This window comes from Papio anubis, chromosome 1, assembly GCF_008728515.1.
Source record: "Papio anubis isolate 15944 chromosome 1, Panubis1.0, whole genome shotgun sequence".
In the NCBI taxonomy this organism is placed as follows: domain Eukaryota; kingdom Metazoa; phylum Chordata; class Mammalia; order Primates; family Cercopithecidae; genus Papio; species Papio anubis.
The window spans coordinates 132,851,424-132,864,206 of record NC_044976.1 but is presented as its reverse complement, the minus strand read 5'-3'; the positions used below and the strand labels follow the sequence as shown (position 1 = coordinate 132,864,206).

The following is a 12,783-nucleotide window of genomic DNA, read 5'->3' as shown; positions in this document are numbered from 1 at the left end:
CATTTTTAGACATTTGAAAACTGTTTTGTATTTGGTTATTCCCTGAATTATATCAAATAAACTATGGTTTCTAGAAAATAAATTTAATTCTGCTGTCACCTACAAAACATTGTTTTAAAGAACAAGTCCACAATCTCTTACGTAACCCATGGGTCAGATTTGTTTCAGAACACAGAACTCTTCAAAATGTATAAAAAGACTATAGTACATGTATAATATGCTATAATTATATATGTCCCCAGCAGATCTGAAACAGCACCCTATAATCACATTAAGTGGGATAAATAAAGTTGACAAACAGCCTCATGTCTATTCAGGTCAGGTTTTGTATCATTTTAGAAATGCAGATAAAGATCTGCTGTCTGGACACTTGCATATAATCAAAGGTGTTAGAATAAAAAATATTTCTGAACATCTTCAAAAGAAGTGCCTGATACCTATATTCTGGCCACAGATATCTTTGTTCTTTTTATACAGTACATTTCCTTCATATGGCACATGTGTTTCAAGTTGTTTTACTCTTAACATGGTGCTAGCCTTCTTCCTGACTTCTTACTTTCACTCTCAGTCCGAGGTAAGTTATTTCCCTTAGCTAACTGATCTGAAAAAGGTAAAAGCTACACTCCCAGAGCCAGTTCCAGGTCTCAGCTCCTGCTGACCTGATGGCATTCAACATCAATTCTGTGCTTTCTATAGGTCTAACCAGGTTCAAAATAGCCCTGTATAAACTTTTCTCTTCCTTAGATGGGTTCCCTAAATTACTGCTTCATTCCCACTCTCCAACTGTTTCACGTTTAAAATTTTGCTAACCGGCAGCTCACAGTGGCTTCATTCTTTATTCAGATAAATGGCATGTGTTTGTTTCCTAAACTCCTGTTCACTCTTCAGTGCTTCTTTCCATCTCTGAACCTGATAACCAGTCCGGTCACCAATTAACAGTGGCACTGAGATGATGCCAACCAGATATATATTACCAGGTAGATATACATTTGCATCTCATCTCTATTTAACCACAACTATTACAATGAATTATAACACAATCCACATATATTTACAATAAAAAGGTTTTTCATTAACTTCTTCCTGTTTACACACCTCACTTATAAGCAAACAGCAGAAAACAAGAGAAAAGGCAGCAGTCCCTGGAGAACCAAGGCCAGCTATAATTCACAAATGAAATGCAGCTACAGCTATTGTTCACAGTATCAAATTGGTGTACACTGGCTGAAGTACTCAGTACTCATCTACTTCAGCTCTGTTACTACAATAAAGTTGCAATGTTTATCAAAAATATGCAACACATAAATTAGTATCTGTCTTCTGATGACAGATAAAATGCTGTTGTGAATTAAGTGGGCCAATAAAATTCAATAAGTTTTTTGGTTATATGGCAATTATACATCATTTCAAACTGCGTTTGTCATAACATAAATTTCATATAGGCAGCACAGCATCTACCTGAAAAATAACTAATTATAAATGTATTTAAACCCAAGTGACAATTAGGAAATTATAAATTTCTATCCTAAAGCTACCTCTACAGAAATACTGAAAAACACTGAAAAGTTCAACACTGTATCATCCTTTCTATCTCTCCATGATAAGACATAAGGGTTAATAATTTTTCCTACACAAGGGAACTCAACACAGGCAAAACTGAAATTGAAATTGAAAAAAGTGGCCAGGTGCAGTGGCTCACGCCTGTAATCCCAGCACTTGGAAGATAGCTCACACCTGTAATCCTAGCACTTAGGAGGCCAAGGCAGGCAGATCACTCTGGAGGCCTGTGAGTTCAAGACTGGTTCACAACATGGTGAAACCCCATCTCTAATAAAATACAAAATTATTGCATGGCAGGCCTATAATTCCAGCTACTGGGAGGCTGAGACAGGAGAAGTGCTTGAACCCAGGAGGCAGAGGTTGCAGTGAGCCATGATCGTGCCACTGCACTCCAGCCTGGGCAACACAGTTAGACTGTCACAAAAAAAAGACAAAGGAAGAAAGGAAGAAAGGAAGAAAGAGAGAGAGAGAGAAAAAAAAAAAGAGAGAAAGAAAGAGAGGAAGGAAGGAAGGAAGGAAGGGAAGGAAGGAAGGGAAGGAAGGAAGGAAGGAAGGAAGGAAGGAAGGAAGGAAGGAAGGGAGGGAGGGCGGCGGGCGGGCAAGCCAGCCTGACACAGGTCCAGGGCTGGAGCATATCTCTCTCCTTGGAGAGTCATGCATTGTGGGCCCAAGAGAATCTAAGCACTTTTTCTGATAACATTCACAAGAAACAGAAAAGTCTACAGTGGCCTGTCAGAAGTCAAATGCTTCCTGGATAACTTCCTACTTAGACTAGTTCCTTCTGTAGACTTTAACAAAGAAGATAGCACCGGTCCTTTTGGAGTAAAGCACTGTCAGAACTTTCATTTAAAGTATCAGAACTCCAGGACAAGTAGAGTTGGGTAAACAGGCTATTCAACTGCTAGAAATAAAGGAAAGCTATCCAAGAAAGTTAGAGAGAATAATTTAAGTCTTTAATTTTTAATCACGTTATAGCTGAAACTACAATATTTCCCCAAAATAGTAAGCACAAAAAGCAAAACAATCAGGAAAATCTCTATCTGAACCAGTTTTAGGTAGCAGAGATTACATTAGATGAATTTCATTAGGTATAATAATGGCATGTGATCAGTAAGAAAAGGCCCATATATTTAGACACGGATATCGAACTATATGAGGATAAAAATAACATGATGTTTGGAATTTGCCTTAAAATACTGCAGCAAAGGAAAAAAAAAAAAAAGAGACGGAGAGAGAAAGCAAAAGGAGCAAAACTTTCATAATTTTTAATTAAGGTGGCTTATGTGGGGGTTCACTGTACTGAATTTGCCGCTAAATATTTGTTTCAAAATATCCTTGACATTTTTCATGATAAATTCTTGTGCAGGCTACAAAACTATACACGCACCACAATCCCAATATATGCATATGTGTGTGTGTGTGAAAGAAAATACTGTAAAATATTACTAGTGAGTATCTCTCGATGGTGGAATCACAGAGATTTCTATTTTTTCCTTTGTAATTTTTAGTATTTACCCATTTCTCTAAAATAAATATGTTTTTTCTTTTTTTTTTTTTTTGAGATGGAGTCTCGCTCTGTCGCCCAGGCTGGAGTGCAGTGGCGCAATCTCAGCTCACTGCAAGCTCCGCCTCCTGGGTTCACACCATTCTCCTGCCTCAGCCTCCCGAGTAGCTGGGACTACAAGCACCTGCTACCACACCCAGTTACTTTTTTGTATTTTTAGTAGAGATGGGGTTTCACCATGTTAGCCAGGATGGTCTCGGTCTCCTGACCTCATGATCCTCCTGCCTCGGCCTCCCAAAGTGCTGGGATTACAGGCGTCAGCCACAGTGCCCAGCCATATTACTTTTAAAATAAAACAAATCTATTAAAAACATCAGTATCCTAGATTTCAGAAAATGTAGAGGGAGATAATGTTAAGAATGCATTTCTTCTAAACAATCCACTTACTTTTCTACCATAGTGCTATATAGTAGAGAAGCACCATTATGATTAACAGGAAAACGTCTTATAGGCAAAAAAGACTAAGACTGAATACTAATTAGATATTATAATATAAAATTGGTAGATTTGTGTTCAAATAAGCATGCATTTGTTTTAATAAATGGGTATTTTTATCAAGCAAACAGGTTTTCCCAGTGTATCTTTACTAAAATAACATTCTCAAAGCTGGTAATTACTTCTCTTTCAAGATCTCAGCTTTGTAAAATAAAGATTTTCTAGTTGCTCCTCTACATTCCTTTTTCTACAACTGGCCAGAAAACTTCAAGAAATAAAGCAAGATCTCTCTTTAACAAGGAATACAGTGGTCACTTATATTCATTCTTCAGAAATAAATAATTTTCCACTCTAGTTGTAAAAATGTCCATTATCATCTGAATAACCACCAGATACTTTGCAACTACTGGACAATGCTTTCATTCCCCCAATCTGAGGAGGTGGAGGTGTGGGGAAGTAAAAACTGTCCCTGATACAATTAGCAGGATCTTCCTACTACCTGAAATACAATGCCATGATCTTCGCAATGGCTTCTCTTCCCTTTGATAACTTACTGCAGAAACTTCATTTTGTTATGAATTTGCAGATACATGGTAGTTTCTGGCTAAGTGAAAAGGATAATAATGTCAACATAAAGTCTCCTTCTCCACCCTTACTGTTTAAGCTACAGATAAATACCTTTCCCTTGACACTAAGCCAAAAGGAAGTTTACACCGTGTTATAATATATTTGATTCTAATAGTTCCAGATTTTAGTTTACATGAAAAGTCATAAAAGTAGACTGGCTCCACATAGTCCAACAAAAAGGCTATAAAGAAGACTCAAATTATAGGATATCTTAATTGTGGCTTATGTTCCCCATTACACAAGGTCAAAGCTTTGACTTTCCGTAAGAGTTACTACTAATACTTCATGCCCTTAAAATCCCAAGGAAAAATATAGGCAACTGGGATACTAGAGGGTAAAGAAAGGCCTGTGTGGTTTTTGGTTGGGAATAGTAGCCTTTTTGAAACCCAGGGAAGGAGGGAAGGATTAGTGAATCCAAAGTAACAGGAGTCATGGTATCACTTAAACTCTTCATTCACAAGGACACATCTAGGCATCATTCTCTCACATCTTAGTGGCAGAGCCCTATCCTAGGTAAAAAGCTAGGTTAGCTACCACCAAGCATTTTACATCTGAAAAGCACCTCCTTGAGGAAAATTCAATTATTTTCAAACTGTTTTTAAACCTCTAAACTCTTTTAAATAAAACCTCACGTAAAGATCAAATACACAGAACAGAAAAAAGTAGAACTACTCATAGTGGAGAATAAAGGGGTTGGAGACCTACCAGTTTAGTATCTGCTCCCTCCCACCCTCCCTATAAGAGGCAGCTTCTCCAACAGTGAAAACCCTTGGGTTCTTTGGAACACCCTTTGAAAATCAGTAAATTTGTGAGCCTGGAGAAAGACAGAGAGAGGTATACAGCAGGTTGATGATGCCAGTAATCTTTCTTTTACAGGGGGTGAGGGGATGCCAAAGAGTGGAAAACAAAATAAAAATAGCCATGTTATAAATACAGACTATAAGACTGTATCTATAGCATTACTACACATCTATGAAATCCAATATATATACAATCTGCCCCGGCACACTGGCTCATACCTGTAACCCCAGTACTTGGGAGAAGCTAAGGTGGGCGGATCACTTGAGGTCAGGAGTTGGAGACCAGTATGGCCAACATGGTGAAACCCCATCTCTACTAAAAATACCAAAAACTTAGCCAGGCATGGTGGTTCACGCCTATAATCCCAGCTACTCAGGAAGCTGAGGCAGGAGTATTGCTTAAGCCTAGGAGGCAGAGGTTGCAGTGAGTGAGGAACACACCACTGCACTCCAGCCTGGGCAACAAAGCGAGGCTGTCTCAAAAAAAAAAGCACAAAGAAACAAAAAAATAAGTATACAATCAAGTACTGGGTGGTAATGTGAGCAAATAAAAATATAGCTTTGATGAGATTATGGGCAATCTGTTATTTCAACAATATTTTTGCAATAAAATAATGTATTTTAAAAAGTTAAGGAAAGTATTTGCCCAAGCTCTCATTCACAGTTGAGAAAATGAGGCCCAGATGTGACAAGGATCATGTACAAACACTCAGGGAATCACCTACAATATTTAGTCAACATTTTACTTACAAAGGAGTAATAGATTATAAAAAGCACAGCTTTCAACTCCACCAAAAGCTACAGTTGAGCTATTTTGTCATTCTCAAAAGCACAAATTAGTATTAGGTTAAGGGGACAGATATTTTTACATGCTTTAGAATGAAAAGCATTGGGGCAATTCAACAAACACTTATTGATCAACTTATAACTATAAAACTCTTTTCTAAATGCTACGTAACATGCAGAGACAACTAGCACATGGGCTGCTCTTCAAGAATTTACAATGTACTAAGGAAGACAAACACCTCTTATGATAAGCTAGAATGAAATAAAAGCATGAACAACTAATTGTAACTTGGGACACAGAAGAAAAGGTCATAGATCAAATATTATGTGTGGTGAACCTTAATGAATGAGTGTAAGTTCCCCAAGTGGCAGAACTACTGCACTGTACAACTTCAAGAAATGACTTACAAGGTGACCTAGCTAGGTAGAGAAAGGGCAAAGGGCACATCAAGCTAAGGATAAACATGAGCAAAGGCAAGGAAAGGTGAATTATTTCAGGGAAAGGCGAATTATTTGGTTCAGCTAAAATGTTGATTGGAAATATGGGTTAGGGTCAGGTTAAGGCATTAAAGATTAAGCCAGCTGGGCTAGGCGCAGTGGCTCACACCTGTAACCCCAACACTTTGGGAGGCCGAGGTGGGCGAATCACTTGAGGTCAGGAGTTCAAGACCAGCCTGGCCAACATGGTGAAACCCTGCCTATACTAAAAATACAAAAATTAGCCAGGCATGGTAGTGCATGCCTATAATCCCAGCTACTCGGGAGGCTGAGGCAGGAGAATCACTTGAGCCCAGGAGGTAGAGGTTGCAGTAAGCTGAGATTGCCCCACTACACTCCACCCTGGGCAGCAGAGTGAGACTCTGTCTTAAAAAAAAAAAAATTAAGCCAGCTTAAACTTAAGTATTTAACTTGTGCCTCGGGAAAAGAAATCTAGCAGAAGTATGGAAACTAAGGAGGGAAAGAGACTGAAGGCAAATTAAGACTTGAATGAGAGAAGCCTTGAATGGAGCATCAAAAATAAAAAGACAAGTTTTGTCACTTTCTGCTAGATCACCTGGTTTAATGTAGTATGAATCAAAATATTGGTGACATGATCCAGCTACCTGAACAATTTTAGTATATCTCAAATAAACTTCAGAAGAAATATGTACATGCCCAGTACCTTCACTTTCCCAGGCCTGGAGCTGATCTTGATCCCTTGTAGCACTGCCCAATACTTCTCGAGGCACAGGCTCCATTCGTGCATCCACATTCTTTTGGTGAGAAGACTGGTTAAATCCTTCAATGGCCTTTTGGAAAAATAAGTTCAGCTCCTCAAAATTCATGGCCTGGAGCTCTGCGTAAAGTTCTACCTGTTGGGCTTCTTCAAGCTCATTCCAGAAATGTAGTAGGTGCTCTTGCCCAGCTTTGGACAACGTGAGTTTGAGGTCATTAATGTTCATAATGGTCTAATAGCCAAGCTTTGTAGAAATAGGGGTGTAATGTACGTACCTATAAACCGAAAAGAGAAAAATAATTAATGGCACGTCAAAATTCAACCTCCAAAATTGAGGGGGTTTTCCCCATCTAAAATAAGAATATTTTTAAAATTTGATGTTAAAAAAATTAACTTCTGCTTTTCCATCACTCAATATTTGTAAGCGATCAAACCTGTAAGACAAAAATATGCACCAGGCACTTCTAAGTACTTTACCTTCATGGTCTTGTTTAATTTTCAACAACTCTATGGCATAGGCACTATTATTACCACTCTTTTACAGTTGAGAAGACAGGCAGAGAGGCTAAGTAACCTCACTAATGAGTGGAGCTGGGATAGGAACCCAGGCAGCCTGATGACATGGCTCACACTCTTTACCACATTTAGTTGTCTCTGTATTAGTCCTCCGACTACTAAGCTACCACTGAAAGAACACTTGACTGCTTAATATTTAAATGTTTTCCTTGTATCTCTAATGATAGAAATACTATTAAGTGTTGTTGTAGTCAGTATACCGAAATATTCAGAAAGACAGAACTACCTATAATAAGGAAAAATGCATTTCATTTCATTAGCAACTTCTGCAAAGAAGCAATAACACATCTATTGTCTCTACTCACTAAAAACTTGGGTCCTCCGTAAAGAGACAAGCAATATACATATAACAATCAGTGAATAAGACAAATGTTTTCTAAAGAGCTATATTCTGTGATAATATAGTAAAATGTTAAACTTCATAGTGCTAAAAAATAAGAAAATGAGGAAATATTTAATCTACTTGCCCAATATAGACAAATGCAACAGGAGATAGGTGTTTTCTAGAAAGTTCACAAACAGGCAGGATCTAGCCATATGTTAAGGGTTGGGCAGACTACATAGATAAGATTAGAGGCCAGGCATGGTGGTTCATACTTGTAATCCCAGCACAGGCCTCTGCTCAGGAGTTTAAGACCTACCTGGGCAACATGGCAAAACCCCACCTCCACAAAAAACACAAAAATCAGCCAGGTGTGGTGACATATGCCTGTAGTCCCTGCTACTCTACTGAGGAGACTGAGGTGGGAGGAACACCTGAATTCGGAAGGTCGAGGCTGTAATGAAGCGTAATCACATCACTGCACTCCAGCCTCGGCGACAGGAAATTCTATCTCAAAAAAATAAAAGATTAGGAAACAAGCAGAGCCTGGTGGCCATAAGGAGCAAGCATGTGTGGGATGGAAAGCAGTAAGAAGGTTAACGTATGACAAATGACATAAAATGGCCTAGGGTAGGGCTAGATCATGAAGAGTCTGAAAACTAACCAAAAGAATTTAGACTTTAGAGAAGAAGTAACAGAAAGTGAACAGCAGATTCTCAAACAGGGCAGCGTTACCATGCTTTAAAGGATGAGAGAAAGGAGCAATGGCATACAATAGATTGTAAGGAGGGACAACTAGAAGCAGGAAAAGAAGTTAAAAGACAACTGCAGGTATGAAATACCAAAGGTCTGAACCAGATTAGTGGCAGAGAAAATAAGAGTGAAAGGAATAAATCTGAGGGTCACTGTAAAGAATCATCACTGCATTATAATTGCTTCGATGTGAGGGACAGAGGGAAAAAGTAGGTACTAAAGACACTTATCTTCTCCTATGAGAACAGTGAAAAGTAATACACATGGTAGTTCAGAGCACAATTCTAGGCTCAGCTGAGCCACTTAATTTCCCCATGCCTCGGTTACCTTGTCTGTAAAATGAGATTAATAATAGTATCTACCTCACCAGGATCATTAAACATCAAACACCATTTACAAGCTCAGGTCTAGAGAACCTACATCTGTGTGTTCCCTGAGGTGGTAATAACAACACTTAGCTTTCAATGTTCGTTATGGTATTAAAAGGCATTCCTATTGATTTATATAGGTTTCAAGAGTCATGATGCTATTATTTTGTAATTTTAAAAAATCACATTAAGAAAGACACTTGAGAGGAACAGATTTATATTAAATTATTTTCCAAGGAATGTAGTTTTTCCCAAGACCTCATTTATGCTACTGCTTTGCCTCTGATTTAAGAGAGTACATTGTAATAGGAAGATCAGCAAGGAACCAGATAACCAAAGAATAGGAAGTCCCTGTTCTTGGTCCTTCTCCATCATTTGATTCTATGCAATCATTTTACCTCCCTGTGCATATACTTCCTCATGAATATAAGACAACCAACCTTTCTCACATGCCTTCAAGAGAGTCAAGAGTAAAGAGTGCTCTGTCTGCTAAAAGGCATACACAAACATATTATTTTTTTTTTCTTTTTTTTTTGAGACGGAGTCTTGCTGTGTTGCCCAGGCTGGAGTACAGTGGCCGGATCTCAGCTCACTGCAAGCTCCGCCTCCCGGATTCAGGCCATTCTCCTGCCTCAGCCTCCCGAGTAGCTGGGACTACAGGCGCCCGCCGCCTCACCCGGCTAGTTTTTTGTATTTTTTAGTAGAGACGGGGTTTCACCATTTTAGCCAGGATGATCTCGATCTCCTGACCTCGTGATCCGCCCGTCTCGGCCTCCCAAAGTGCTGGGATTACAGGCTTGAGCCACCGCGCCCGGCCACAAACATATTATTATAACATTTTAAGATATAAACCAAACTTTTCTAAAAGGTCATCATTAGATACTCCTCCACCTTCAGACACTTGGAAAAATGAATCCATGCAAATAAGATACCTCATAGGGCCGGGCGCGGTGGCTCACGCCTGTAATCCCAGCACTCTGGGAGGCCGAGGCGGGCAGATCACGAGGTCAAGCGATGGAGACCATCTGGCCAACATGGTGAAACCCCATCTCTACTAAAAATACAAAAATTAGCTGGGCATGGTGGTGCGCGCCTGTAGTCCCAGCTACTCAGGAGGCTGAGGCAGGAGAATCGCTTGGACGGAGGAGCTGGAGGTTGCAGTAAGCAGACATCACGCCACTGCACTCCAGCCTGGCGACATAGTGAGACTCTCCATCTCAAAAAAAGAAAAAAAAGAAAAAAAAAAAAAGGTACCTCATAGGTTAAACTTTGATATCTGGACCTAAACCACTGGTCACATGTACTCATTTACATGTTGTATAATGTTTATAATGTAACAACTATACTTGAGTTTTGGACAAGCACAATTCACCTATTATATTTATCTGAGGCAGATATAAGCATCTTCATGCCACAAAAATAGTACATTTCCCATTAACGATGTTTAGAGGCATGTGTGTGTAATGGTAAGCAGCAATGAACAGAAGAGTTAAAAGACAAGAATTTTTATTTTGACAACCGAAAACTGAAAAAGTTGAAAAGCTGCTCTAGAAATTATAACAAAACTTGGTACATGCCCACAGCCTAATCCATCTGCATCAAAATATATGACAAATTTGGTAATAATCTACCATTATCAAATATATTTTTATTAGAATTTAAATACCAGTATTAAAGAAATCCAGTATTTCTCCCTCCTTTTCTGGCCTCCCCCACCCCAGCCCCTATCTCTGCTGGTATATGTATGACCTTTTACAGCTTTTAAAACACAGTATCAGCGTTGAGACATAACCACCAACTGAATCCTATAAATGCTTGGCAGCACAGCCTAAGAAGTCTTTCTTAGCTCCAGCTAAGTGAGCCAACTGACTAACAGTGAAGGAACAGACAACTGCCTTGAGTTTCCGACGAACTCTTGGGTCCACACCCAGTGAATTTCACCTAAAAGTCCTTAAACTTTTGCAATACCAAATGACACACACATATGATTATAATCCTATTACCTGATTCCAGATTTCATAAATCACGTAGAAGTAAGTGTAGCACAGCGTCAGGCCAAAGTTCAAGCAGCCATATGTTCAGCATATGTGTACTTAGCCCTCCAATACCATCCTTCTGCTTGGCCAAGCACGGGGAAACCCAGAAATTTCAATTCTCTCTCACTACCAGTATCATGGCAAACCAAACCAAAAAAAAAGAAAGAAAAAAGTGGCAAGCAAACAGGTTTTGTCCCACTGTCCTGTCCTCCAAATGTATCCCCTCTTTGTCAGAGCTCTCAATTATTTTCCTCATATATTCAAGATACACGAACTCGCTTCCACCTGACAGTTCCAACGATCTCCTGTCCCACTGGAGGCCCCCACACTTGGTATAACTGTCCACAAGGCCCTAGCCTGAGAGCCTCGAGGTCTCTACTGCCCACCCGGGAAAGGCCCCACTCCCAACCCCACACGCCTACACAACCCCCTCGGACTCCAGACACTGGCCCAGACCTCCTCTCACAACGCCCCCAGTCCATCTGGGGCGAGATCATTCCATCCCTGGCCCCGCCATCCACCCGGCTGCCCAGCCCACACACCCTCTCGCCGGGTGGCGGACGACGGGGTGCGACTGAGGGGCGCACGGGCTGGGGTGTGTGTGTGCTCGGTTGCCCGCGCTGTGCACGTTCGTGCGACGCGTGTCCACGTCTGAGCGCATGGCCGTGTGTGCGGCGGGGCCAGGTCCTCCGCCCGCCCGGGTCCAGGGCCCCGCCGTCCCCTCGCTGGGCTGGGAGCGCCTCACCTTCCTCGGCGCGACCACAGCTACGCCTGTCTCCAGCTCCTTCCGCGCGGCCACTCATCGGCGTCCCGCGCCCGCTCCGAATATATACCCTCATCCGGGGGGCCGCGGCGGCGGGGCGGGCCGGGAGCGGGGGCCAAGGGGAACGCCAGCCCCGGCCACCCCGCCCCTCTCGCCACGACTAGTGGCTGCCGGCGCCGGGAGGAGTGGAAGCCGACCGCCCAGACACGTCAGCGTCCGGAGCGCAGATGACGACGCGGACGCAGCCGGGGGCGCCGGGGCGGGGCTAGGGACGGGGGCCGGGCGTGAAAAGAGTAACCCGCCAGGGCGGGGCGGGGCCTAGTGCGTCACTCATTCTCTGGCCCAATGGGGATAGTCCTGGAGCGCAATCGGCTGGCGGCCCCGTCCCTCCAGCGCACTGGCTGAGGCTGGAGGATATTAGTTGGGTCCGCTAGGAGGGGCACGCCCGGGCCGGCAGAGAGCGCCTACTGGGTCCCAGGACTCCTTATGTCCCTAGGTTGTACTGAGAGGTGCGAGCCCGAGGCTCTTGGCCCAGCGGCACGAGGCACAAGCGGGCCACAGAGATGGGCAGGGAGCTGTGTCCCCAGGGTGGCGGATTTCCGAGCCACCCACGCGGATGTTTGGGAAAGAGCGGCGGATTTTCCTGCGGAGAAACTTTCAGGGAGGGCCTGGCGCGCTCTCTGACCTTGGGCTATTTTGTGTGCAGTTCGCAAGATGCCTGACCGGGCTCCAAACTCGCTCTCTGGTTGTGTTTTGGCTCCCAAGAAGGTGAAGCCAGGCCTTTTTTCTTTAGCACAAGCAGACAGGAAAGGAGAGAGGAAATGCAAACAAAGGTATTAGGTAACCTAAGGCAGTATAAGCCGGGGGTCATCTTTGTGAGTCTGCAGACAACGTAGCTAGGCTTCAGTACTCTGCAGAAAGATGGCGGAGGGCCTAGATGACCTCCCAGGCCATTCCAGGACCAGTGTTTACAGTCC

General features: G+C 42.2%; 1 protein-coding gene across 5 annotated transcripts in view; it reads right to left on the bottom strand.

Annotated features, from left to right (window-relative positions):
• Positions 1-12,029, bottom strand: part of UAP1 (UDP-N-acetylglucosamine pyrophosphorylase 1) — a 38,839-nt gene extending 26,810 nt beyond the window's left edge. For 3 of the 5 annotated variants that reach the window (XM_017948845.2, XM_021926301.2, XM_021926310.2), the window contains exons 1-2: positions 11,789-12,029; positions 6,935-7,263 (exon numbers count right to left, since the gene is read on the bottom strand). In XM_017948845.2, the coding sequence (XP_017804334.1) occupies positions 6,935-7,214 (280 nt within the window). In that variant the 5' untranslated portion in view covers positions 7,215-7,263; positions 11,789-12,029. Of the gene's footprint in view, positions 1-6,934; positions 7,264-11,010; positions 11,170-11,788 lie in introns of all 5 variants that reach the window. The other 2 variants (XM_021926293.2, XM_021926312.2) reach the window with 2 other exon arrangements.
• Between the last annotated feature and the right edge of the window lie 754 nt (positions 12,030-12,783).